This window comes from Bos grunniens, chromosome 14, assembly GCF_055505025.1.
Source record: "Bos grunniens cultivar Pamir isolate PY7600 chromosome 14, Bosgru_T2T1.0, whole genome shotgun sequence".
Classification (NCBI taxonomy): domain Eukaryota; kingdom Metazoa; phylum Chordata; class Mammalia; order Artiodactyla; family Bovidae; genus Bos; species Bos grunniens.
In genome coordinates this window covers 79320470-79348368 of record NC_141178.1, presented here as the reverse complement: position 1 = coordinate 79348368, position 27899 = coordinate 79320470, and the positions used below count along the sequence as shown (strand labels likewise).

The window sequence follows — 27899 nt, the reverse complement described above, 5'->3', positions numbered from 1 at the left end:
AGGCCCTGCACACAGCGCTGGGGCCGGATCTTAACCTCATCAGGTTCTAGCTGGGTCCCCGGTGAGACTTGACTCTGAACCTCAGTGTCCCCGCCTCCCAGTAGGACTGAGAGTGCCTGCATCCTGGAGCGAGGGGATTCCTGCAGAGTGGAGACACAAGGAAAATACGGGAAATCCCCGAAGAGGGTTTGACACAGAGGAGGTGCTCGAGGAATGTGGTTCTGATTCAGAGTCCTGCCTTCCTTTTCATTTCTCATTGCAATGCTGTGCCCTTGTGAGGATAACTAAGGAAGGAAGCAGATGAGCGGGCCTTCCATCGTCTGTGTACACGTATGATAGGGTACATGCTGTGTGTCGTGAGGACTCGCCAGCACGCACCTCACCCCTGTCCAGACAGGTAGACTCCGAGGCTTAGTGATCACACCCCCAAGGGATGACCGGCTGGGGTCATGCAGAGTAGCACGGATCCTGATGGCAGAAGCGCAGAAATGGTCCATGTGACCTGCCTGCCCAGAGTCGAGATGCACCACCTTTCATCCTCGTGCTGAAAGGTCTGTAACTGTGAGAAAGAGTGGAGCTGCTCCCCACGTGCTGACCCAGGAGGCGTCTGGGTTAAATCCTCAAGCGAAATAAAGTGGAGTTTATCAGCGGATTGAATGTTATGCCATATTTCTAAAGAAAAAAAGGGATAGAGGGGGGAGAATGTGTGTGCATGTGTGGGCGCATTTGTGTGTGTGTGTGTGTGTGTGTGTGCGCGCCTGTGCAAAGCTTGCCTAAACATAAAATGCCTCTGGAAAGCAACCAACATCTGGTAGGATTAGTTGTTGTCAAGGAAAGGGAATGAGTGTCATGGGGACAGGACAAGGGCATTTTTCTCAGGTAAACCGTGTGGTACTTTTTAAAATGTGGGGCCATGTGTTTCCAAAGTCATCCGCATTGCAGCGCTGACATCCAAAGGGGAGGCTCCCTGGCCCCAGACTTCCCCGACCCCCACCCCACACTGCCTCCTTGCAGGGTGTCTCGAGACGGACAGTCTGTTATCAGGGGGGTTCCTCCAGACGTGTCATTAGACGGGCTCTGGGCGCGGGCTGCCTGTTAATCCTGGCTTCTTCTTTTTGTCCTCAGGGAAAGAGAGGTGAGGCGGGTCCTCCTGGAGTCCCTGGCTTGCTGGGGCAGCAGGTAACTACTGTCTTCCTATCCTCTTCCTTAGCCACACTGCTTTCTCTGATTAAGGAAATGATAGGGTAGCAGTTCTCAGGTTGTAACCAGACTCTTGCATGAGTCTGAGCAATACTCATCAGAGCATTAAAAACAATGTGCGGCGGGTCCCTCGCCCTCCCTGCATCCCACCTCAGTGCTGGGAGAACGGGCTATTCAGTCTCCTGGGGCGTGGGGATTAGGCCTGAAGGAGAGCAGACCTCCTCCCCCGGCCCCAGGCTGGTCCAGCTCCCTACTCCCCCGTGGTCTCACGTGTGCCACCCCTGTGATCCCCCGTGGATCCCTCCAGCCGCCCCGGCAGGTGGGCAGGCTCAAGGTCACCCTCCCCATTTCAGACCAGGTGGGGGTGCGACTCCCCAGTACATGGACTCGCTTGGGGTCACGTGCTGTTCAGGAGGGCCCTGCCCCTATCCCAGGCCACCTGGGCCCTGACCCCTCTCAGTCCCCCTTTTCTATAAATTCAGAGTCACTGTGACACCCTCACCCTCCTCCTAACACACACACTTCAGTGTGGACAGAACAGGCACTCAGCACTGGTGGTGATCACACCCCACTTTGTGATCTCTTTGCTAATTGCACCAAAGCTCGCCACTGACCCCCAGCCCCAGCCTTCCTGGAATTAGGGTCGGTAAATTCCTGGGAAGCACTGGGGGGGGTCACAGTTAGGGAGGCGGAGATTAGGAGCTTAGGGTCCCAGCCGCGGCCACTTGCTGGCTGCGGCATCTTGAACAAGTCCCTTTACCTTCTGAACTTCTGCTTCATCATTTGTCGCAAATGCCAATAAAAACAAAACAGGGTGATGATTTCAGCAGAAGATGTGGGGATGTGGCCCATGTGCTGGGGTCCCAGTGAGAGCACAGGGAGCCCTGGGCGGGGTGCTGTCCCATCTTTCTGGCTTGGTGGCCACAGCAGGCGGGCGGGATCAATACAGGCTTGTTTGCCGGCTTCCCACTGCAGTAAAGGCTTGGCTCTGGCGCCCACTTGTTCCTGGGCACATCTCCTCCACACCCAAGTCTGTGATGGTAGCCACTGTCCTTTAATATCTGGTAGGCACCCACCCAGGGCACGCTGCTGACCATGCTTCCAAATGGGCTTTTCCCGCTCTGAATATGAAGTGTGTGCCGGGCACCCCACACATGAATCTCAGGCTTTATTCCAGCCCCTCACATGCCAATCAGGCTGTAACACAGGATAAGGGGCTGTAAAACCAGCCATTATTCATGGTCTTCTAAAGATTCCACACTCACTGTGACATTTTGATGTTAGTAGTGCAAGATAAAGAGTGTTTTTGCATTTGTTTTATGACCTTGTTTCTTGCGAGCAAAGCTTGTGTATTTCAAAAATTCACCATAAATACGGCTCCATCAAAATACTTTAAGTTACAGATTTTTTTCCCTATCACTGTTTTCTTGGCTACCCTGAAAAATATATTTCTTTCTTTTGTTTTAAATTCTGAAGCCTTTTTCCCTTCAACAAAATCTTTCCTCAGTGCCAGGCCTTGAGTTGGATGCTATAGACACAAATAGGGCAGGGATTTTGCCAGAAATGGGGCACCCTGATATACTCGGGGATCTCCATGGTTCAGAACCAGAGGGTGTAGTGTATGATAGGTACCACCTGGCTCCCTGCATTGGATCACCACCGCACAGATGCAGAGCTGCATTCAAGCCCACCATGCCCACTTCAAGAGCAGTGTTTCCCTGCTGGATCCCTGCCCAGCTCGTAATTCACTCTTCCTAACTTACACGCACGCTCACCTGCCCTGGGCCTGGCCACAGTTTTGTGCTGCTTGTCATCTGTGTGTTTGCTCATCGATTCATCCAGCAGGTGTTCACCTAACCCCCACCGTGTGCGGGTGCGGCCCTGGGAAGGGGAACCTCGTGGCCCCTGTCCAAGCCCAGAGGAGCCAGATGTGATGGAGGCAGGGAGAGATTCTGATAGAGGGACGATCCTCTGAGCTAAGGCCTGGGAGGGGCGTAGTCAGAGCTCTGGTTCTGGGGGACGGGGCATCAGCCTCTCGGGCCCAGAGGAGGGTCCCTGAGCTGATCTGGAAAATCTGGGTTGATTCTGTCACAGCAGAAAGGAAGTTCCTGGGCTTCCTGGTCTGATGAGAAGGCTGAGGGTCCATCCGTTCAGTTTCTGCTCCTGTCAGACGCTCTCCCTGTGTCAGTATACAGTCGCATCTGCTCTTTACAGCCACCTGTGAGAAGGCTTATCCCATTTCCAATCGAAAGAAATGGAGAAGTGAAAATGAAAGTGTCAGTTTCTCAGTCCTGTCCGACCCTCTGCGACCCCGTGGACTGTAGCTCACCAGGCTCCTCTCTGTGGGATTCTCCAGGCAAGCATACTGCAGTGGGCAGCCCATCCCTCCTCCAGGGGATCTTCCCGACCCAGGGATCGAACCAGGATCTCCTGCATTGCGGGTGGCTTCTTTACCATCTGAGCCAGTAGGGAAGGCCCCAACAGAAATGGAGCTTAGAGTTGAGTTAGCTTTGCTGTAACAGGAAGAGCCAGCCTCAGGGTGAGCCAGGCCCCAGGGCAGCTGGCCTTCTGGAAGATGCTTTTGGTGCCTCTTTTTTCAGGATGAAAACGGTCATCCTGGAATGTTTTAGACTCAAGATACACATTCTAGGTGGTGACTCCTGTGTACTGGCAGCCTTTTAGGAAAAGTGGGAAATTGTGTCTGGTCTGGACGACTGTTTATGCGAAGGTATTGAGGTCAGCATGGCTGGCAGACCCTTGAGTGGATGGGAACACAGCCAGGGGAGGGGCTGACCCCAGAGGACTGACCTGGGTTTCTCAACCCAGAAACCCCCTCCCCTGAGGGGGGAACAATCCCTGTGCCCTTGGAGCTGTGTCCTGGAGGAAGACTTTCCATCATGGAGGAGGACTCACGATCACGAATAACCTCTGAAAACAAACATTTGCAAGTTGTTCAGGAAGTGTGACTAAGTGCTAATTATGCAAGGGATTTTCATGCATCTTCAGATTCCATCCAATTTCATAAATCTACTCCAGTTGGAACAAGGTGGTTATTAGGAATAGTTATTTGCTTTTCTGTTATCATTAATGCTAATTAGGTTAATTGGTTATTTACACGTCACCACTGCAATCACTGAGCATGTTGGTGTGTAGTCACCATCGTATCAAGAAGGATAAAACATCCCATTAATAATAATTAGACTTATTGGTTAATTGATAGAGTCATTACTCAGTTGTTTTTATTCATAATAATTAAAACAGGGATTTTGTTGTTAACATTTAGATCTATTGGCTAATTTGTCACTCTCTTTAATAATTAGGTGAATTGGTTATTTAGATATTGGCTTCCCTGGTGGCTCAGATGGTAAAGAATCTGTGTCTAGATTCTATAGAACCCCAGAACCCTGGGTTTTATCCCTAGGTCGGGACAATCCCTCAGAGAAAAGAATGGCATGTCACTCCTGTATTCTCGCCTACAGAGTCCCATGGACAGAGGAACCTGGAGGGCTACAGTCCATGGGTTCTCAAAGAGTTGGGCACGACTGAGCGAGTAGCATTTTCACATTGATGATAAAAAGAGAAGAGCGTGAGCTGAGTTGGTTTCACACACCTTCGTTCATCGGCTGGCATGAGGCCCCTCCTGGTTTTATCATCACCCTCTGCCTCTATATTTAATCCTGCAGCCTCCACTCCCCGAGCTCCTGGGCACCTCTGCCTGGTGCCTCGAACACTCGCCAAGAACACTCAGCCGGTGTCCGCTCCACCCAGACACACTCACCCTGCTGCATCCTCACCGCAGCGCAGGGCACCATCACGGATCCCTTCGTTCTGGTGACTCCAGGCTCTTGCCCCTTCGCTCCACACACCCGACTTGCTATGAAGTTTTGTTAACTTCTCCTTCCAAATGCTATTCCAGCCAAGTCAGACCAGCTCTTGTGTTGCTTCTCCACTGCTAAAGCCAGGTCCCGGGCACTTCCCAGCAGCTCCCCCTCCCACCACTGTGTCCCCCCGCTTCCCGGAGCCCTGTCTCCCACCCCACAACCCCATTCCACTCCTTCACACTGACTGTCGGTCCTGGCAACACATGGAGGTCTGCCTGTTCTCAGGCCCTGAACCTAGTGTTCTTCCTTCTCTGGACTTCCTCAGCTCTCAGCTTAGATGTGGCCCCTACTGCAGGGCCTTCCTTGACCAGCCCCAGCTAGGATGGCCCCTCAGGTACAGGCACAATGATTTCATCACCAGGGCTTCCAGTCCCCAGAATGGACCCTTCACTTGCTCCATTTGTTGTCTCCATCATCCCAGCCCCCCACCAGCCTCTAAGAGTGCCGTCAAGGGAACTGGTAACCTGGTTTTACAACGAGCTTTCCAGGTGGTTCTGTGGCAGATTCAGGATCCACTGCACGTGAGGGCTGTGTGACCTCAGGTGGGGCCCTTAGCTTCTCTGGGCCTCAGTTTTCCATACTGTCAAATAAGGAGGTTTAATTTCTAGTTGTTCAGTTGCTCAGTCATGTCCAACTCTTTGAGACCCCCAGGGAGCCCGCCAGGCTCCTCTGTCCATGGGGTTCTCCAGGCAAGAACACTGCAGTGGGTTGCCTTTGCCTTCTCCATTAGTTTATAGTAGAGGATCACTAAAACTCAGCCCACTCACACAGGCTGTGAGCCTGAGACAAGCAATCGTCAGCCCACAGGGACTTCTGCAGGACGTGGAGGAGGAAGGGGGGACGGGTTCAGACTAACGAACTGGTCGGGAGGCCCGTTTCCTGGAGCGGCTACTTTGAAAGAGGCCAGGGTACTCCAGGGGGTGTCGTGTCACAGGAGGGATGGAAGCCAGGTGTGTCTGGTTTGCTGTTGGAGGGAGAGTTGCGTGTGGTGGGAAGGGGCCTCGGATGAGCTCCGCAGGGCTGAGGTCACTGTGAGAACCTCAGAGGTCAGGGAGAGGTGGGTCCTGGGAGTGCCACCTGCAAGACTGCTGCTTTGCCCGGAGGTGAGCAGAGCTGAGCTGGAGCAGACGTGGAGAGAAGTGAGGTCACCAGCCACTTTTGGTGCCTCCATCGTACCTGCCCAGTCCCCTGTCCAGCGCGGCCTGGCCACTCAGTTGCTCCAGGTCCAAGCAGATGTCTCCCAGTAAAAGTAGACGCTACCCCCCAAAGACTCTCCAGCACTCAGTGAGCCACGCGGAAAACCAGGTCCAGGTGCCAAGCAGGAAGTTCTGTTCCGTTCACGTCTTCTTCGCTGCCCGTCGTTGACTCAGCAGTGCCCCCAGCGGGAGAAAAGGGAAGTGTCCGCAGCAGCGGCAACCGTGGCCATTTTTTAGAGTTTACCTCCCTCTAGTGGGGATGGGACGCTCTTCTCTGAGTGCACAGCCCTCTCCCCAGCTGTTTCCAATCAAGTTGGCTTCGAACATTGAGTGAACATCTGCTCTGTTGCAAGCCCTGGGCTTGTCGCTGTGTGATAAGAGGTGCGGGGCGGGGGACGAGGGGGGAACTCTGCCTTCAAGGGCCTGTGAGTCACGTGAGCACCGTCACACTGGCCTTCAGCGTGGGGGACGCAGCGGTTACTTCTGCCGGGGGAATTGCAGAACGTTTCAGAAAGATGGAGATGGGAGGGAGGGCATGTGTGGAGAGACACCTGGACAAAGAAGGGCCAGAGGTGCGTCTCCTGGAACCTGTGTCGTGGTGAGAGCTGCTGTTTAACGGATCTGTCTGTTCACCCCAGGTGATCCGATGCTGAATAATGCTTGGGTACCGCTGTTCTAGGAAATTTTTGTTAATGGGTTAACTCCGTGTGTGTGTGTATTCACACACAGACACATTTATTTTAAATGCACAAATATTCTCAATAAATATCAGAATAGATACTATACCAGTTACATGCCCATCACCCAGATAGCAGACACGTTATCATGGTGTAAGTTTTACTTCAGATCTTTTCTTTCTGCTTTTGTTCCTTTTTGTTTAAAAAAAAATAAGGTATTGCAGTAAAACTGAAGCCCCACCGCCACCCCCATCTCTTGTGTCCCCATCCCTCTCCCTCTCGAAGGACAGTGCCACCGGCAGGCTGCTCCACGCACGTTTGTCACCCAGGCCCCCCTCTTTCTTTTCAGGGCCCCCCAGGACCACCTGGTGTCCCAGGCTCCCCTGGACCCGGAGGCCCCCCGGTGAGACTGGTTTTGACTTTCTCTTCCCAGGGCACTTAGATGGAGGTTTCATGGCCCCGGGAGACAGGGACATCGTCGTGTGGAGCCATCCGTTGGCTCTTTGTCCAAGAGCAGAGCAAAGGCATGAATGAGGAGGGCCCCGCCCACAGCTAGCTTTGGAGCCCGTTAGACTGGAGATAGCTCCTGAGCTCATTCAGCGTGTTCGTGGCTGCTCCTAGAGAGTGTGCAGGAAGCGTGGGGTCGTCCTTCCCAGGGTTTTTCAGCAGTGTGTGGGTTGGCTCTCCTCCCCCAGTTCAGGAGCAGCTGGGAAGGTACCTGTGGGCAGAGTGGACGGTGGGGGGCAGAGAGAGGTGGTTCCTTCCACCCATCCCACCAGTGGAGAGTGAAGGTGCTGGTGGCCCCGACTGCAGCCCAGCCCAGCCCCGCGCTGGCCAGCCTGGGAGGCGTGTCGACCCCTCTGTTCACCGTGGTCCACACCACGGACGGCCAGATGCCCCCGAGGGGTGTCCACCCTGGGTGCCTTCGTCAGAGCTAAAGATCTGGGCTCCTGCCAGCAAAAGCGCCTAGAGAAGGGAGCCAGTGCTCGGAAGAGGTCAGACTAATGGTTCCCCTGTGGTTCCCCTTGGCAGGGTCTGCCTGGAGAGATCGGCTTCCCGGGAAAGCCTGGGCCCCCTGGGCAGGCGGTGAGTGACCGGGGCGCCCCTCCCCGCTCTCCCCTCTCCTACCCTTCCACGTGGGAGGGGCTGGCCCTTCCGCTGGCCGCCCAGGCTGCTTCCCGGTGGGTGATGCTCTGTGCTCTTCCCTTCTTTTTGGGGGGACCAGGGCCCTGGCACCCTGCCTCCTTCTCCTCCCTTCCATGGTGCCTGCTGCATGCTGTCTCTGGAGGGCCTCGCCCCGAGGGCCCCAGCCAGGCTGCGGATTAAGGCGCCCACTCCTCAGGCCACTGCCTGTGTTCTGTAACCCCGAGGCACAGTTGACAGCCCTTGGCTGTTGGAAGCGTGGCTTCTCGTCTGTGGGGACACCACCAGGGGGTCATGGAAGTAATGGGCACGGAGACGCGATGCTCGGTCCAGGACGTGGCAGGGCGGCCCTGCCTCTGTGCCTGCTGTTTCCTCTCTCCCAGTCAGCAGGAGCCAGGGAGCCAGGTCTTCTCAATCCTTTTAGGTCCTGAGGGTGGAGATCATCAAACCTTAACGTCCGCACAAGCAGGGTGCAGATTCAAGCTGGGTGTCTCCTGCCTCTTGGCCAGCAGCTCTTCAGGGCAGGGTGATAGAGTGGCCTTGGGCCTCTGAGACCATGTGACCATGATGGGTGTCAGAGGTGATGGCCCTCAGGAGGCCTCTGCTCGTCCAGAAGGAATTTCCTTACTGCTGCTTGTCTGGTGGGGCCAACGGGTGGGGAAAGGCTGTGGCTACAGAAGCCAGTGGAACCCGCACCACTGGTGGGGGCTCGGGACATTGGAGAAAGGGTGACTGAGGGAAAAGTCAGTCTGGGCAGCACGGGCAGTTTTCCCCCTGTCACTGGGCGCTGGATCCACAGGCGGCTGTAGGTGGAGGCCCCGGGATGCTGAGATGTGATGGCTGGATGCTGGCATGCTTGGCTCTGTCGAGCTCTGGGCACCACAGTGAAGGCTCTGGACGTGAGGTCCAGTGTTGTGAGGCCCATTCTCAGGGGAGCCCGTCCAAGCCTGGAGCGCATGCTTAGCTGCCATCCACAGATGTTCCTGAACGCCCATCCCCACTGTTTCACCCACTAACAGTTTACGGCAGTGACCGCACCCGAGAGCTGGCACCCAGGAGCGGTCCCACATGTGTCAGGCACCACCCGGCCAGCTCCGGCTGCAGAATCTGCTTCTGGCTGGAAGCAGTTCAGCGCAGTGCTGCCCTGACCGGGCCTTTTATGTTGGTCTGTTTTTTCCCTCTCTGCCCAGGGACCGCCTGGAAAGGATGGGCCGAATGGACCCCCAGGCCTGCCAGGACCCAAGGTTGGTATGAGTGAGGGAACCCAGAACCCAGAAGCCAGAGAGCTCTTTGATGGTTGGGTGCCACAGCTGTGGATCACATTTGGATCCTGAGTCATGCAGGGCTCGGAAATGTTTAATATTCAAGGTCAGATATGGGTGAGCCCCTTATTCCTACCTAGGTAACTGGTTGAGGATTTGGAGGCCGAGGACTTTTAAATTATTCTGTTAGAGACATGCATCTATTTTATTTGTAAGGAGGAAGCCTTTTCAGAGACTCTTACATAATAAGAGACTTCAACTTAAAAATATTCTGGGGCTCATTACAGTAAGATCATTAAGAGGAGTCAGAGGTTAACTGTCATAAAATTGGGAAGCAAGTTCACAGTTTACTCACTTCAGAGGGACAATTAAAAACCCATAAGCCAACAGTTTAACAAGTGAACCTCACCTTTTCATGGCAAAGATACAGAAGCTCAAGGATGAGTGTCAACAGTCCTTGCAAGGCAACTTCTGGATGTTACAAGCGTTTTCACCATCCCTTTCAGTAGGCAGACTTAGAAGCTCCACTTTTTCATGACAGAATACAGAATACATACGGATGTAACTTAATTTAAGAACATGTCATGTAAATATTCTCCATTCTCCTGTCTTTAAAAACAAAAGATAAGGGCTGACCAAGTATTTTGTCGTCTCAAAAGCACTTAGGCAGGGTCTCCCCTGCTCTGAATCCCTCATTCCCGCTCACTTGAGTCTGTAAATCAAAAGCAGAGCTGGTGAATCTAGGAGGTGGTTGGAGCTGCTGTTTTGGGCCACTGCGGTCTCACAGAATTAAAGGAGCTCAGTAGCACCCGGGTCCGAGTAGCTTTCCTGCTTCCAGCCTGGAGCTGGTCCTCAGTTGCTTCCCTCCACTCCCGGCTCCTGCTGTTGACTCTCTTCCGCCTTCCTTGCAGGGAGACCCAGGAGACAGAGGGGAGGACGGTCTGCCCGGACAGCGCGGCCCGCGGGTAAGGACTCTGACATCCTCCTCTCGCGCCTGTTATTCTAAGCGGTGTGTTTGAGGCTCTGTGTGAACCCCCACTGTCAGAGCCTTGTAGGCTGGGGTCAGGCAAGGGACAGCCAGGGCCATCGCACAGGGGCTGTTTGAAAGGTAGGGGCAGGTTGGGGTCACTGGTGACACCCTGGACTGACGACCGCCGAGAGCCACACCACGGCACGCCCAGGGAGAGGAGCAGGGAGTTCCTGGAGGAAGGGGGCCCTGCAGCTGGAGGAGAGGACCCCATCCCCACGGGAGAACCTTGGCCTCAGGAAGAGGGACAGCCTTGCTAACCAGCCTGTCCTAGGGGGTGAGGGGCCAGGGGGTCAGTCCCCGCCCGTCCTGTCCCCTGAGCTTTCCCTGCCTCAGTGTCCCTTCACACCTGACCCTTCCAGAAGGAAGGAAGCCTGGGGCTTCCGGGGGTGCAGACGTGTGGAGACTGGATACACGGAGGCGGCGGAGGCAACCTACGTGCCATGCAGAGGGGGCACCTCCTGTGGAAGGGGCCCAAGTGCTGGATTTGGGTGACTGTCCGTATGTGCTGTGGGTGTGTATATGGTGTGTGAGTGGGTATGTACATGGGTATATGGTGTGTGTGGGTGTGTATATGGTGTGGGCGTCTGTGTGTGGTGTGGGTGTGTGTGTGCAGTGTGTGTGTGTATGTGAGGTGTGTGTGTACACAGTGTGTGTGTCTGGTGTGTCTATGTCATGTGGGTGTGTCTGTATGTCGTGTGTGTGTGGTGTGTGTTGTGGGTGTGTCTGTATGTTATGTGAGTATGTGGTGTATGTGTGTGTGTATGTGTGTACATGGTGTGTGTCTGTGTGGTGTGGGTGTGTGTATGCGGGATGTGTCTGTATGTGAGGTGTGTGTGTGTTGTGGGTGTATACATGGTGTGTGGGTCTGTATGTCGTGTATCTGTGTGTGTGTGAGAGGTGTGTATGTGTGTGTGCATGGTGTGGGTCTGTATGTCGTGTGTGTGTATGCAGTGTATGTGTGTGCATGTGAGGGGGGTGTGTGTGTGTGTGCATGGTGTGTGGGTCTGTATGTTGTGTGTGTATGTGAGGGGTGTGTATGTGTGTGTGGACATGGTGTGTGGGTCTGTATGTCATGTGTGTATGTATGCAGTGTGTGTGTGTGTGTACATGGTGTGTGTGTCTGTATGTCATGCGTGTGTGTGTATGCAGTATATGTGTGTGCATGTGAGGGGTGTGTATGTGTGTGTGTACATGGTGTGTGGGTCTGTATGTCATGCGTGTGTGTGTATGCAGTATATGAGTGTATGTGAGGGGTGTATGTGTGTGTGTGTGAGGGGTATGTGTGTTGTGGGTATGTACATGGTGTGTGGGTCTGTATGTCGTGTGTGTGTATGCAGTGTGTGTGTGTGTGAGGGTGTGTGTGTGCATGGTGTGTATGTTTGCAGGCGCCTGTGCTTCTGGAGGGGCCTGTGTCCAGACAGACATTCATGCGGGGGCCCTCTCCCTCACACTCTGTCCGGGTAAGAGCTAGTTAAGGGCTGTGACTGGCTCTTGGTGACCACCCTCCAGCCCCAGCCCACAGCAGGCACCTGCAGGCACTCAGTCAGGGCTCACTGGTGGCTGACTGATAACTCACAGCCCAGAAAGGGCACAGGTATGGTCTGTACTTGGCCCAGTGGTGACCCTGCTGTCCCGGGAGGCAGGACCTGGGTCACCTTGCTGGCCAGTGAAGGCTGATGGGCAAATCCCTGGACCCTTGGTTCCTTGTGGCCTCGCTTTTTCAAGAAGTGATCATTCTTTAGTGAAAGTCGCTCAGTCGTGTTTGACGTTTTGCGATTCCATGGACGATACAATCCATGGAATTCTTTAGACCAGAATGCTGGAGTGGGTAGCTTTTCCCTTCTCCAGGGAATGTTCCCAACCTGGGGATCAAACTCGGGTGTCCCTCGTTGCAGGCAGGTTCTTTACCAGCAGAGCCACAATTTAGACCAAATTAAAATGGAGCAGAACACACGTGCATTACCACGTGCCCGCCCTCTCCAGGATGCCCAGTGGACTCCCTGTGGAAAGCATCCGCTCGGAGCCCCTGCGCCCCAGATTCCTCAGGGCTCTGCGAGCCAGATCACTGTTGCTTAAAAGCACAGTACTTCCATCTTTTAAGACTCAACATTCCTGTTTTTTAAAAATATCTGTGATTGAAATGTAATGATATGTAACTGGCTGCGTTTTGTCCCTCCATTGCTGTGGGGTAAATCACGTGGTCTTTTAAACACCAAAGGCCATGTTCCTGTTTTTGATTGATAGGCTGAAATTCGATCATCTTCCAGAAATAACTTAAAGCATTTGCATAGGTCACTATAATATTTCATTTTTGACTGCTGGGATTCTATGGACTCAGCCAGACCTGTGAGCTGTGTTTCCATAGATCCTCCTTGGATTTTATGGGGGATTTGTGGGGTCAGCCAGACCTGTTTGAGCTGTGTTTCCTCACATGTGTGAGTTGGCTCATCCTTCTGAGCTTACAGTGTGTAAATTCCCACATTCAATTAAACAGTCTTCAGAAGAACCTGTTCCCATCGAGTTCCTTGTGTGGACGATCTGAAGTATTGGGGTGAATTTGAGGTGCCCTCGGCGTTGTCTTTAGTCTTTCCAGCTACGTGTTCAGTATTTATGCTCGCCCCCAGTGACTGAAAGTTTCGGAGAGGTCCGTAACCACAGCTCGTCTGCCGTTTTTGTACGATTTCTAGTGTAGTGCAGTGCATTTAAAAATTTTCTCTAGGAAGTTGGAAACTGAATTTCCGCAGTTACGTTGCTCTTAGAACATCCTTTGTAGCTGTGAAGGAGACAGGGCAGGAGGTCTGTTGCTTTATTTTGACATCACGCCTCCTAAGGTAAGTATCTCTGAAGAAGGTCGTGGGTGCATCCTGGACCACGGGTCTCAAGCCCACTCGGAACAGACCAGCTGCGGGATGAGCAGGTGCATCGCCCTCTTGGGCTCAGGAGCCGCCCAGCCCTTCGTGGGTCATGCTCTGGCTTAGGATTCACAGCACGGATTCAGGAGGCACTTCAGGAGGCCTTCAAAATGCTTGCTGCCCAACCTCAGCACCACCCCCACCCAGCGCCTTTCCAAGTGTAAAGGTTGTCCTGTCCTAGCAGATTTAAAGTGACAATTTGTGTAGCAAGTGTTTGCACAGATCCAGTAAGAGCAGCTGTTTCTAATGGTGCTTGTGAGCACTGGGGATTGATGGGAGAAGCGGAGCGCATCTAGAATTTCTATATGCACCGACTCAGGCACCAGTGGCCCTAGTGGCACCAGAACTGCAGGATGAAATGTGTGCTTCATGCTGAACAGTGCTTTTAGTTTCTTTACTTTCTTTCTTTTCCTCTGTCTCTCTCAACATGCGGTATAGACTTCACTACCACTGGAGTCTGGCATAGCTGCGGGGAAAACCTTTATGTGTTTGCATAACCACTCATTCATTCATTCATGTGTCCACTTACCAGAAAACCAAATTTCCTTATGGAAATCTACATAAAGATTTTAATAAGGACCATACTTAGCTTCCCTGGTGGCTCAGACGGTAAAGAATCTCCCTGCAATACAGGAGACCTGGGTTCGGTCCTTGGGTCGGGAAGACCCCCTGGGGAAGGGAATGGCAACCCACGCCAGTATTCTTGCCAGGAGAATCCCCTGGAAAGAGGAGCCTGGAGGACTAAAGTCCATGGGGTCGCAAAGAGTCAAGACGTGACTGAAGTGACTATGTGTCCATGCATAATGATGTTAGAAACTGGCATTCAAGAAGTTAGTGTTTCTGAAGACACACGGCTGGTTAGAAATTGCAGTCCCTCCCCACTCCTCCCACCACAGGCCTCTTTGCCTCAGTGACTTACAGGGACCTGCTGAGCGTAGCAGCCGGGTGGAGTCAGAGAGTGGGCCCCTCTGGTCCTGTACCCCCTGCCCCCAACTTCAGCAGGACCAGGGAACGCTGGTCAGAAACCTGATGCCAGAGGACACGACTTCATCCACGCGACCGGAAGCCCTGCTGAGGGCTTGCTTTCCAACGTAATATAAGTTTAGATGTTTAAGCAACATTTTACCTGAGACTTGCCTATAGCAACACACCATGGGAGGGGAAATGGATCTCTCTCCTGCCCGTGAGTTCCTCCACCCCCAGCTGCCTGTGTTTTACCAAGGAGTCTGAACAACTGCGGGCTGCTTGGTCAGCTCGGACAAGTTCATCAACAGCTTCTCCACCACTGGACCCAGCCAGGGGTCTGAGATCCCCCTGGAAGGGAGCAGAGCTCAGAGTCGGGGCGGCTCCAGGACTCCCCGTGGCTCTAGACTGTGATTAGAGTCAGAATCACTGGATCCAACCTGTGTAAACTCCCATCAGGGCAACTCCAGAAACCGTTTCTTTTGAGGGAAGGTCAAGCCAGGGTGGGGCTTCCCGGGTGGCACTAGTGGTAAAGAATCTGCCGACCGATGCTGGAGATGCAGGAGACCCGGGTTCGATCCCTGGGTTGGGAAGATCCCCGCAGGAGGGAATGACAACTCAGTCCAGGATTCTTGCCTGGAGAACCCCATGGACAGAGGAGCCTGATGGGCGACAGTCCATGGGGTCACAAAGAGCTGGACACAACTGAGCGTGCGTGCAAGACCATGTGGGGAGTGTGGAAGCCTCCTTCCAGAAACACTCAGCACTTGGGGCTTCAGGGCCTGTGCTGCCTGTGCTGCTTGTGTGAGCATCGAGGGTGTGGGTGCCAGGTCCTCTGAGTCTGCGGGACCACCTGGGGGTGACAGCCATCTCTGCAAACGTGCATGGTAAGTGACGGGGTGTCTGTTATTCTATCTGCAGGGTGAAGTTGGGGAGCAGGGCCTGGCTGGCCGACCTGGAGAAAAGGTCTGTTCATTCATTCATTTTTCATTTGTTCATCCAATGCGTTCGTTTGTTGGTATCCGCTGCGCCTGTATCGTTTGGCTCCCTGGAGCTCACAGCACGCCTGTGTGCCTTCGTCTCTTTGCCCCGTGACCGTCAGCATGTCCTGTACACCCCTTGCTGTACTGGGTACCAGGGTCACCACCGTCAGCCAAGAGCAGTTGAGCAGGTGCAGCTTGTGGTGCCTGCAGGTGACCAAAGAGGTCCCAGGAGGCCCCTCACTCAGGCTCAGGGAATGTCAGGAGACGTGGCCCGGAGGTGACGTTGTGGCTGACCCAGAGGGATGAGGAGTCAGACAATGAGAGGGGAAGTAAGGGCTCCCGGGCGAGGGGCTGCAGAGTGGGCCCGCGCCTGGGGCCGCCCCAGAGCACCGTCTAGGATCCCCCTCTTTCCGCTGCTTTGTTTCCATGTTGCCCTGCTCCTGCAGAAGTCTGGCGCAGCCTCCCTCCTGAGAGCCCACTGATGACGGCGCTGTGTTCTTTCCGCAGGGAGAGGCAGGGCTCCCAGGCTTCCCAGGACTTCCAGGTGCGAGGGGAGAGAAAGGCGACCAGGTGAGGCCCTGCGCCGCGCCCGAGGAGAGCGCCCCTGGCCCTGGTTTGTGCGCTTGGGCATGGGCTGACCCGGGCTGGGGTTGGAGCGTTTTCCCCAGTGTCTAGGAAGGGGAAAGGCAGGGGACCGGGCCACCGTGGGCCACGCGCTGGGACGAAGGGACGGTGGCCAAGGGGTCCATCTGGAAAGGTGGGTGGAGCAGCTTAGATGAAATTTGTGGGAATGACCAGGGACGTCAGCTGTTGGGTGCCGAATGGAGCACTTGCCCCTTTGCACAACCAACATCCCTTGAACTCTATCCTCCCCATGGCAGGGCAGGCTGGGGAGACGAAACTGTATTTTGCCCAGGGTCCCCCCTTGCTCTCACCTGGAAGAGGCAGCAGTTACACTCAGTTCCGTTCTAATGTCTCCTGGTTTTTATCTTTTCTCTGTAGGGAGAGAAAGGTGCCCTGGGGCTTCCGGGACTGAAAGGCGACCAAGGTGTAAAGGTAGGAGCCGCTGCCCTTGTCCGGGGCGTCAGTACCCCGTGTCGCACAACCGCCTGTCCGTCGTTCACATGGAGGGAGTGCGTGCTTGGAGTTGCAGCGGTGGCCTGGGTGGCAGTCCTGGTTCTCCCTGCTGTGGTCCTGGGCATCCCATCTGATCCTGGAGTCTCCCTTGCTGGCCCGAAAGCAGAGCTGCCTGTGTAGGCTGGCATCCACGGGCAGTTGGTTCCAGGAGCCCTGTGGATAACTGAAATCCGTGGGTGCCTGAGTCTCTCGTATAAAGTGGTGGAGCCTGAGAACCGTGGGCCTCCAGGAACCAGCGCCAGGGAGGTGGGACCCGCCACGGGCCGGGGTCGTCATAGCGAGCACGGCACACATAGTGACTTGGGTGATCCTGGTGGCATCCGGAGGTGGGCCAGATTATCAGTGACACCCCCCACCCCGTTTATAGGTGAGATTGAGGCATGGAAGGGCCAGGCTACCGGCCCAGGGCTGTGTGGATGGAGGGTGGTGGGAGTCGATACCTGACTGCAGTTCAGGCCCAGCGTCCAGGCTCTGAGCGGGTCGACATGGCACACCGGCCTGGCCCAGGGGAGCCTGGGCAGCCTCACATGCCCAGCGGGGCCCTGCGATCCCCCCTCTGCTGCCCGGGGGGCCACCTGGTTCTCCCAGTTTGAGCTCTGCACCCTCCCGTGTCCCGCTTTCCTGCCCACCATCCTGCTTAGCAGCCCCCATCCCCGCTCCCAGGCTGAGGGCTGAGGTCTTTGTTCTGAACGGACCTGCGATCTATAAATAGAGATCCTGCAATGGAAAGGGCTTTGGTGGATAAGCCGTTCAGGCCCACTGCTCTCCTGGACTTCTCAGAAAAGCAATTTCTATTTGAGAAACTCATTTCCAAGATGCAGAGGACTCGGCGAGGCCATTAAGCCCCCTTTATTGCTTTGGCAGAATTGCCGGGGCCACGGCAGAGTCGCATTCACGATTCCGAAAAATCTGGCCTGCTTTTCTTTGCCTCTAGAGAAATATGTCATCATAGACAATTCTGCGTTTGAAAAAAAAAATGACATTGAAGCAACACTGCCCCCTGCTGGCTGTGCCTGGGTGTCCCTTCCTCAGTAGTCTGGTCTACCTCCTCCCAACCCGGCACTGAAGCATTTGACCCCAGGGCATCTCTGAGAGGATTGCGTCAGCTGGGGCTGAGACACTTAAACTGCAGAGAAGCGGGGATGGGAGCCCCCGCCAGCCCCACTGACTCCAGATCTCAGAGACCCTTCTCTAGGCGAGCATCTTTCCTCAAGTCAGAGAGCTCCTGGGCTCTGCCCCGCCAGCTCATGGTCCTGTGTTCACCCCACAGCCTTCAGGGCAGGCGAGGCTCTTCCTGAAAGGTGGTCTTGAGGCCCTCGGGGTTGGAGACACATCTCTCCTCCAACCCTCTTCTTGTTTATGTCTGTTCATACCTTGCACTGTCATGCTAATGGTAAAGAACCCGCGTGCCAGTGCTGAAGACGTGGGTTCAATCACTGGGTCGGAAAGATCCCCTGGAGGAGGGCATGGCAGCCCACTCCAGTGTCCTTGCCTGTAGAATCCCATGGACAGAGGAGCCTGGTGGGCTACAGTCCATAGGGTGACAAAGACTCAGGCACAACAGACGGAGCTTGATCGCACGTGCATTGCACGGGGAAACACTGAACTTGGATGGTTTGGTTGAGATTGGTTCTGGAACTCGGCACTAGAAAGGGTGCTGTGTTCTCTCTGGAGCTTCTGCAACGTGGTCAGGGGAATGCCTCGCAGTAGTTACGGGCTTGGGCTCAGAGTTTGCCACCAGGCTGCACCAGCTGCTGTCTGTGTGACTTTGGGCAGGGGCCCGAGTGTGGCTACGCTTCAGTTTGCTCTTCCATGGAATGGGGGTACACATGAAGTTCCAGGCATTTTGGTGGCGATGAAGGGAATTAATGCATGTAGGAAAGTGAGCTGAAACCTGGGATTAAATCCTGTATAACTGTAGAAACAAGGATAGAAGACAATGTCACCACTTAAAAAATTTTTTAATCAAAGTATAGTTGATTACAACGTGGTGCCAATCTCTGCTGTACAGCAGAGTAACTCAGTTACACACACATAGACATTTTTAAAGATATTCTTTTCCATTATGGTTTATCATGTAACTGCTTTCATTATCATCTTATTGTTGTCACTATTAATAAGAAAAGCCTAGCCCATCTCTCAGTCAGCTTTATTCATTCATTTGTCCACTAATAACCACTTGGGGACCTGGGGCTGCTAGGATACACGTGGGCAGAGATATCCATGTCCCAGTACCATCGTGACTCACATGGAATGAAGGGCTTTGGGGGCCGTTCCTCCTGATGGAGCAGCCCAGTAGTCTCTTTTCCTCGAGGCAAATGGAATAATAATTTCCTCCTCATTGGGAGCCCGCTGAAGGTCTCACTCAGTCCCCAGAGGACGCTGTGAGCTGTGTGTACCATCATCGTTATTTTGCACACAGGAAAACACGCCAACAGAAGTAAAATAATGTATAAAATGGTGGAGTTAGGTTTTAAGCTCAGGTGAGTCGATTCCCAAGCCTGTCATGTAACACTCGCCCCTCAGGCCGCTGAGAAGAGCCTGAGCCCTCGGGAGAGGGCAGGGTCCAGAGGAGCCTCTCAGGGGGCTCAAGCTTTGGCTTCAGGACAGAGTGTGGGGACGTTGGCTGCAGCAGGTGGGAAACCACGTCAGTGTTGTCAGCGGAGGATGGATCACGGGTCACTTTGTCTCCGTGTGCGCCATGGAATAGTATAGAGTGGTATAAACGACCTACAGCTACACATGGCCGCATAGATGTTTCTTAGAGCAGAGTTCTGGTGTGTTTGAAATATTTTATAGCTTGGATCTATATATCTATCAGTTGCAGTAGAGGCAGACTGGGTGAGTCTGTCTTCTTAGGAACGGTATCCCAGGATAAGCAGGGCTCTGTGTGTGAGTCGCTCGGTCGTGTCCAACTCTTTGCGACCCCATGGGCTGTAGCCCATCAGGCTCCTCTATCCATGGGGTTCTCCAGGCAGGGATACTGGAGTGGGTTGCCATGCCCTCCTCCAGGGGATCTTCCCGACCCAGGGATCAAACCTGCGTCTCTTACATCTTCTGGATTGGCAGGTGGAATCTTTACTGCTGTTTCCATTTCTTCATCTAGGGGGAAGTGGGCCCACCAGGGCCCCCTGGATTACCTGGCACTGTAAGTCACTCTGCTTCTAATCCTTTCTCCTCCTGTACACCGACCACATAGTTGTAAACATCTTTTTAAGGGAGTCTGCCCATAGCCAGACCCATCCCTGGGTCTCGTGATCCAGAAAGTGCATGAGCTTCTGTAAGAACCACCTTGTGCTTATTGATTTAGTTTATTCGGCCACACGGTTATCGCTGGTCAGAACACTGGCTAGACACTTGGCGCCCATGCCCACCTGCTGCCTGTGGGCATGAGGTCAGAGGCAGGAAGCAGCTTGTCCAGGGTGAGACTGCAACGTGGGTATACACCCGTGACTCACACCTCCACCCTCTGCAGGTCCCAGGGTGGGCATTATGAGTTGGGGTTCAGGCGTGAGTAAAGAGCAGGGGCTTTGAAGCCAGAAGAAAAGAGTGGGTTTGAATCCCAGCTGTGCTGCTCACCAGCATTGTGATCTTAAACATGTTATTTAGAGTGAAGAAGACTCCATCTTCTCATCTGTTAAGAAAAAAAAAAAAAATACGGAGCTGTGTCTTGTACATTTGTAGTGAAAATTGACTGAAATATGTAAGGTACATTGTGTAGTTTCGGATATATAATAAATACTAAATTAAAAAAACAAAGGCTATATAAATATGTGAGCATGGTTTGCATGTTTTTTTTTTTTTCACTTGAATGTTTCTTTCCAGCCTTGGTATTCTATGCTTTAATCAATTTCGGGGTGGGGGGGTGCAGGAAGGGAGATGAACATGGCTCTGGGAACTGGCCTTGTCTGGGCACGTAGGGATTGGTCAGTTAGTAGCTGAGGCAGGGGATGGCCTCATATGGAGGGTAAGGACTTTAAAAGGAATGTGTGATTCTGTTGAAAATCATCCTTAAAGGAGCCCCTGAAGCTGCATTCACCAGTAGGTCGGTCCAAGGCAGGTTGCTGATGTCCACTTATGTCTGTCTTGTTTCTGTGGTCTCCTTTGCAGACTTCCCTGTTCACACCACACCCGAGAATGCCCGTAAGTAGCGGCGGTGCCTTGTGGCTGCCCGGTGCCCCCTGGCGGGGCTCGCGATGCCCCTGGGTGCTCTGGGGGGCAGGGGGCTGGGCTGCGTCCTGACCCTCGGCCCTGACCTGCCAACTGTTGTCAGGCCTCTGGGTTCCCGACCTTGTCCTGGCAGCCGGCAGGGAGCGGGCCGGGCGAGGGACTAACCAGCTCCAGGGGCAGATGGGACCTCCTGGGTCAGGGGCCTGGACGGGGCCTCCCAGTAGCCGAGGGTAAAGGCCACCCCTCTCTTTGGGTAAAGTGACCCCCTCACTGCACAGGGTGGCCGGTTGTTCCAAGCAGGACAGAGCCCTGTGTGCGGCAGAAGGTGAAAGGGCAGAGGGGGCCGGCCTGGGGGTCTTGGGGGCCAAGTCTTAGAGGGCCGTTCAGGGGCCAGTGGGAACCGAACCTGCTTGGGGAGGTGGCTGGTGGGAGAGCACGTGGCTCTTTCTGAAGACGGAAGCGCATGATGGAAAAGGACACTCAGCGTGGCCACAGTCTCCAGGAGCCTTTCCCTCCTCTTTCTCAAGGGGCTTCTGTGAAAACGAGCGTGTTCAGGGTCTCTGACATCACCAAGCTTGCCTCCTTTGTTGGTTCGCTCTTGGGAACATGGTTCTCCTGTGGTTAGGACTTGACCTGCTGCACCACGTGTGTTGGCCAAGAGGCTTAGGAGAGGACCCTTCTCCACATTGCTGCTATTAAGTAACTATAACTTGAGAAGCTAAAGAGATCCTGGATGTGATGGAAAAGAACAGAGCAGAGCAGAGAGAGAGAGACTGAGTGCCAAAATCGTCATGGAAAGAGAGGGAGGACTTTGAGCTGCTTTGGAGGAGGAACGGGCAGGAAGCGAGGGCAAGGGGGCCGTCCCTAGGTGGTGGGGGGAGGCAGGGGACTGCAGGAGTGTCCAAGGATGCTGAGGGGAGAGCAGGCAGGGCTCCGGCTGTGTCTTCTCTCTCAAAGGAAGGGCTCAGAGGGACAAAGCAGGACTGGCCCTGTGCCCAGCTCACAGATGATGGCCCGAGGCTCGAGGAGCAAAGCGCCTTGCACAGGGCCTTCCTGGAGTCAGGAATCGGGATGTAGCTATCGGCCGTAAGGCCCTGGCTGAACCGCTGTCCCTGCCGGTGCCGAGGTTTGAGGCTCCGTCACGCTGGCCCACTGCCTTCCTCTTCCAGAACCATATCCCCCTACACGATGCCTCAGCCCTTCATCCTCTGGGACTCCTCCCTTTTGCCCACCCTGAATCCCTAAAGCTTGCGGCAAACCTACACATCCCGCCTCTCTGTAAAGGAATCGCTCCATCCGTAAAAGATGATGTCCAAGGTGTTCTCACGGGAAGGGACTGAGAGGGGCCAGAGGTCTGCCCAGCCTCCCCTTTGAATCCTGGTGAGGGGGACACCTTCCTGCAGGGTCTGAGCTCTGCAGAAACCAGGAGGCCACTTACAGATGCAAAGCAAGGAAATTGTGTCCACGGGAAAAAGGATTCACTGGGGGTTACTGCATGAATTCCTCTGGGGCTGCCTCGTTGCTGTGGTAACCGTGTTTGTATTGATGGTTTTGGAAGCCATTGTTCTGACTTCTCCCTGCTCACCTCAGTGGTCTGCCTTCGAATCCCTGTACACAGCGAGGGCTGGAGATTTGGAGGGGCAACCAGATCCCTTGGACAGAGGAGCCTGGCGGGCTATAGTCCACAGGGTCACAAAGAGTCGGACACGACTGAAACGACTTAGCATGCATGTATGCACAAAGTTTGCAGCATAATTAAGGTGACTAGAAAGGGGAGGAAGGCTGGAAGGAGAGCCCCAACTCTTGTTGCAGGAACAAGAAGCCTCCTGGGGATGTCGGGGATCCCATCTGGGGAAGCCGCGAGGCAGCATGGTGATGACAGTGGGGAGCAGAGCAGGGGCTGTTAGCTGGTGTGCAGATTCGATGTCAGGAGCGGGAACCCGTTCCTTGTCTGGAGGATGGAGTGACAGGCTGTCTCAGGCTGGGAGACAGTACAGCTGAGAGCTTACGGGGGCTTTGTAACTGGTTCAGAAGCCGCTCCCTGGAAGAGCAGCCTGACCCACCCCCTGCGCCTGCAGAGGGTTCTGGGAGGCCTGGCCAGTGCCTGCAGTTGTTGAGCCCAGAGCGGGCATCTCCCTGGGCTGGCATCACCAGTGGGGAGCGGTGGAGGACAAGGAGGCTCCCGCGTTCAGCATTCAGCAGCTGTTGATGGGCGCTTGCTGAGCACCCCCATGGTGAAGTCTGCTCCTGGATCTCAGGCCCTGGGGAGAAACGCCTGGAGCATCTTGTCTGAGAGCGTCAGGGTCCCTCTCCTGACCCGACCCCCACAGTCCCTTCCCCCACTGGCAGAAAGCATGCAGCGCTCCTTCCCTCTGTGTCCTCCAGTTCCACCCCGTCAGCCCTTCCATCTTTATGGGTCGTGTCTCCAGTGACTTGAGGACCAGACAAAGCGCTTTTGCAAATTCCTGCCTTGGGAAATTTTCTAGGGGGAAAGCAAGCTAGAGATAAGGATATTGTCTGACGAATGGAGCCAGAGTGTGTTCTTCTGAGCTGGTGGGAGATGGAGATTCTGGAAGGAGGAAGGAGCTTGCCTCTGTTGAAAGCCTCATTGTCGGGGTGTCCTCACTGAACCCTGGCCCTCTGCGGTGGAGCATGCACATTCCATCAACAGCTGGTGTAGGGGGAGCGGGGTCCCAGCCCAGGCGGTGGGGACGCTAACTCAGGGATCAGGGATGGGCTTGGGCAGTGGGGGGCAGGCAGGAACCTCGGGGGCAAGGTCGTGGGTGGAGAAAGCAGCGTGGAAACTGCACAGGGTGGTGCCGGCTTCTTCTGGCTTCTCCAGCGCAAGGTGCCTGCACAGGCCCGGAAGGTCTGCGCGGCCAACCCGAGGGTGGGCCAGGCGCAGCTGCCTTACTCTGCTTCTCTGCCAACAGGGAGAACCAGGGCCCAGGGGAGAGAAGGGCGATCCTGGCGCGCCTGGGGAGCCGGTGAGTGCTCTCTGCTCTGCACTCCGCACCCCTCCTGCACCCCTCCCGCATCCCTCCCCTCATCTCTGCCCGCACCCCTGCCCCTTACCCCTCCCTTCACCCTGAACCCCACCCCGCACCCTGCCCCGCACCCCGCCCCTCACCCCTCCCTGCACCCCTGCCCCTCATTCCTGCCCCATACCTTGCCCTGCACCCCTCCCCGCACCCCTGCCTGCACCCCTGCCCCTTACCCCTCCCTTCACCCCTGCCTCTCACCCCTCCCTGCACCCCTCCCCACACCCCTTCCCCTCACCCCGCCCCACACCCCTGCCTCTCACCCCGCCCCTCACCCCTTCCCCTCACCCCGCCCCTCACCCCTGCCTCTCACCCCGCCCCTCACCCTTCCCCTCACCCCCGTCCACACCCCTACCCCTCATTCCTGCCCCACACCCTGCCCCCGCACCCCTCACCCTGTGCGTCTGCTTTCCTGAGATCTGACACCTAAGGGCCTGTCTGAACTGCACACAGGAGCCCTGTTGAGCTGAATGTAGCTCCTTCCTCCTCTTTCCTCTTTGTGGATCTCAATCCCTTCCCGTTGCCCATGTTCATGCCTCCCCAGAGCAAGGGTGTGACCTCGTCTGCTGATGGGTTGTTTCATTGCAGGGGTCGCCAGGTCATCCTGGAGAACTGGGGCCTCGGGGACCCACTGGACCACCGGTAAGAGAGCCCTCTGTCCGCCGTTGGCTCCCAGAGCAGAAATTCGTGCTAGCTCTTCCCGCCCCTCGCCGGCCCCTCCACCCTGTCATTCTAGGAGTGTCCACCAGGGGGCGCCACAACAGGCGCTGCTAGGACTGAGTCCAGGGCCTGTGGAGAGAGGTTCTCCCAGAAAACCCCAAAACGCAACCTCTGGAGCCCAGGAGGTCATTTCTCTGTCACTGAAGTGTGGGTTTAGGAGAGCTGGTAACCTGCTGCACCCTCCCTCCCCGACAGCTCTTAAAATCCAGGGGGTCCTGACTCTCAGAGGCTTTTCAAGTGCAGGAAATCTCCAATGCCAATTTAAAGGACTCCTAGAGAGTGTTAGCATTTTGATTGTATTTTGATTGGCTTCTTAACTGGCTCTGTGCTGGGCAGTGGTTCGCGTGCTCTGAGTGGCCTGTCCAAGCTCAGATCCCAGGGGCCCCCGGCTGCCTGTTTGCACCTGGGCAGGCCCATCCCTCTGCGCCTCGTATACATCAAGATGAAGGGTAGGGGCTGCTGCCTGTGTCCTGGGGGTTGTGAAGACTGAAGAAGTTTAGGGGGCCTGGAGCTGTGATCTCTGCGCCTATAAACCTGCTCCCTGTCCTTTCAGTTTGGTTGTGGTGGTTTAGTCGCTCTGTCATGTCCGACTCTGTGACCCCATGGATTATAGCCCACCAGGCCCCTCTGTCCATGGGATTCTCCAGGCAAGAATACTGGAGTGTGTTGCCATTTCCTTCTCCAGGGGGTCCTGACCCAGGGATCAAACCTGCATCTCCTGCATTGGCAGGCGGAATCTTTATCTCTGAGTCGCTAGGGAATCCTGTCCTTTGTGTTTGGGTCACCTGATTCTGATGACAAAGTGCCCCCACGTCGCTGCTTAGGGCCGAGAACAGCATTGCAGGAGGTGTCTCACTTCTTTCTGTTTCCCTTGCAGGGCGCCAAGGGACAAGAAGGCGCCCAGGGAGCGCCTGGAGCAGCCGGGAGCCCCGTGAGTTCTTCCTGGCCACTGCCTCCCGGGCCATTGGGAGGGGGCTGGGCTGACCCCTGCCCCCGGGCGCCCAGCTCCCCGCTGAGTGTGCGGACAGGGCTGGGAGGTGCTGTCCACACCGGAGGGCTGGCCGGGCCCAGGGCTGGCTCCTGTCCACCCGCCTCACCAGATCCTCTTGCTCGTCTCCAAAGCTTGTTCGCACCCTTACAATCAACTTACATTGTACCAGAGCACGTGTCTCCGTAGTGCACATCTGCAGATTTTCTTCCATTTTCAGGGTTTCCATTCCCCCATGCTCGGAAGCTAGAGGCCACGCCCCACCTGAGACGTGTGCTTGACAGCACCTGACCTTCTTCTCTGCCCTCCCCTCAACACCCACTCCTCCTCCCTGCCGCCTCCATGCCGTGGCCTTAGGATTGTCCCAGAGTCCTCCTGGCCTCCTGTCACCCCTCTCTGTGCTGGAATCCACCTCCTTTGAGGCTTGGACCCTCCCGGACAGGAGGGTCATCCTTCCTGTGGAGGGAATGTCATCTAGAAGCAGTTTTAGCAAATCAGGGAGAGTTGAATAGGAGGCAAGTTTGGAGAAAGACTGGGGGAGCCGCTTGTGATCAATTCCTTGGCTTTCTGACCGTCTTCTGCCTCTCTATAGGGAGTTCCTGGACTTGTAGGGCCCCCTGGCCCCAGCGGCCCCCCAGGGAGCGTGGTGAGTAACTGGGGTGGGTGGGGAGGGCAGGGACACCAGCACTGGTTGTGGATCCATGGTGTCCATCCCCCTGGTGAACTCATGTATCCTCCACGACAGAACTCAGGGTGTAGGCATCCCTGCTCCCATTTCACAGATGGAGAAATCGAGGCCCAGCAAAGATGCCTACAAAGCTACAACCTGAGGCTTTCGGTAACTCAGGAGACCTCAGGGTGGTGAAGGAAACTGTTGGGGGCAGAAAGCTGTGAGTAGCGCTGATGCAGGATCAGCGTCACAACTGGCCTTGGCAGAAGCAGGATGAACCTGCAGGAATGTGAGACGCCCTGACTGTCGGGTTGCCGGGTCCTAGCCGCAGCTCACTGGCTGCCAGGCCTCTGTGGGGGCCTCCTGAGGCCTCGGCTTTCTCATCTTCAGCCTGGAGCGTGTGGGCTGTGTAGGCTCACCTTCGTGCCCCGCTGCGCTTGGCCTGCGGAGGCGGCCACCCCGTGGGGCCCTGGGGTCTGCTTGTGACCCGCGTTAAGAGCCACCCTGGACATTGATTTCTATTTCAATTGTGGAACACAACACCCAATGGCATCCGGTGGAGGGCATCGGTGAACTGTGCTCCTCAGACAGGTTGAGTCCAGTCCTGTTCTGTCACCAGCTTTTCTGTTAATAATCGCAGCGGCTTAGAGGACAGATGTGGGTGTAGGTGTGTGCCAGGCATTGTTGTAAGTCCCTCACACTCCCTGACTCCTCACGACCCTGGGAGGTGACTGTCAGAAGTGGCCCCGTTTCACTCAGGAGGAGACTGAGGCACAGGGAGGCTGCGTCACGTGGTCAGTGGTTGCTGTGGAGACCACAAGACCCTGGCCAGTGTCACGTGACCCTCCCCCCGCAGTGTCAGCACACTCTTCCCGGAGCCAGCCCTGCATCCCTTGGCCCGAGGGTTTTCTCTGGCCTTAAGAGACCTTATGGTCCAGCCACATGGCATGTGGCCAGTAGCAGCAGCAGAAGCAGCCCTGGCCAACAGGTGTGTAAACGGCCCACCTCCTTCACCCCTGGGGGAGCCGCTCCGGGCGCGCGTCTGCCGTTGGACCCCGGAGCCCCCAGCAGGACCGAGCTGCAGCCACGCGAACGTGTGCCTACCCGCCCGTCCTCTTTCTGACGTCCCTGCTGGTGCGTCCACGGGATGCCTGCCCTGAGCCTTGCCTTGAAAAGTCAGCCTCTGGGGGACGCTCATGACACGGGCAGGTCACCGACGCCAAGGCTGTGCTCTTGGGTCACCCTCTCCTCCCTGAGGTCCCCTCCGTGCCACGCACTGCCTGCCCTCTGAGAGCCACAGCCCACAGTGGGCAGGCCGCCGGGAAGCAGGGCCGCGTGGTTAGAGCTCCGATGTGCGAGGATGTGCGAGGATGCCTGACGGTCCCCGGGGGACAGGGAGGCGGTGGGAGGGCGGTGGAGGAGGAATAAGTCAGAGGTGGAGAACGAGTCGGGAGCCTCTTACCGGAGGGGGCCCAACGCTCTTCTCTGAGTGCCCTGGGCCCTCTTTAACTTGACCTTGTCAATCACCTTTCTGTCTCTAGGGTCCCCCGGGCTCCAGAGGCCCCCCTGGGAAAGATGGGGAGCGTGGTGAGAAGGTAAGACGCAGTGTGGTCTCCACCCTCCGCGGCGGTTCTCAGCTTTTAAGAGGCAGGAAAGGAGCCCGCTCTGCTCAGACCCACTTCAGGACCCGGCAGGCCGAGGGCTCCTCTGCAGTCGGCTCCTCTAATCCTCGCCACAGACGCAGGGTCAGATGGGGCCCTGCCCGACAGAGGTGTAGACTGAAGTTCTGTGTCCTGCGTCCCGTAGCTGCTGAGCCGGAGAGCTGGTCTGTCTGCCTCCCAAGCCCCCCTTTCTCTCAATTCAGTGCTCCAGCATAGCCACCCCATACTAGCCCATGCGCAATTAAACCTTCCCAGGCTATGAGAA

The 27899-nt window shown here is 55.6% G+C and overlaps 1 protein-coding gene across 2 annotated transcripts in view; it reads left to right on the top strand.

The window, feature by feature from the left end:
• Nucleotides 1-27899, top strand: part of COL22A1 (collagen type XXII alpha 1 chain) — a 230834-nt gene that overhangs the window by 119091 nt on the left and 83844 nt on the right. For both annotated transcript variants that reach the window (XR_015140361.1, XM_086335603.1), the window contains exons 23-37: nt 1126-1179; nt 7304-7357; nt 7987-8040; nt 9288-9341; nt 10271-10324; nt 15186-15230; nt 15755-15817; nt 16250-16303; nt 19491-19532; nt 20495-20527; nt 23488-23541; nt 24184-24237; nt 25193-25246; nt 25896-25949; nt 27515-27568. Coding sequence is in view for 1 of the 2 variants with exons in the window: in XM_086335603.1 (XP_086191729.1) it covers nt 1126-1179; nt 7304-7357; nt 7987-8040; nt 9288-9341; nt 10271-10324; nt 15186-15230; nt 15755-15817; nt 16250-16303; nt 19491-19532; nt 20495-20527; nt 23488-23541; nt 24184-24237; nt 25193-25246; nt 25896-25949; nt 27515-27568 (777 nt within the window). In the remaining variant the exon portion in view is untranslated. The remainder of the gene's footprint in view (nt 1-1125; nt 1180-7303; nt 7358-7986; nt 8041-9287; nt 9342-10270; nt 10325-15185; nt 15231-15754; nt 15818-16249; nt 16304-19490; nt 19533-20494; nt 20528-23487; nt 23542-24183; nt 24238-25192; nt 25247-25895; nt 25950-27514; nt 27569-27899) is intronic.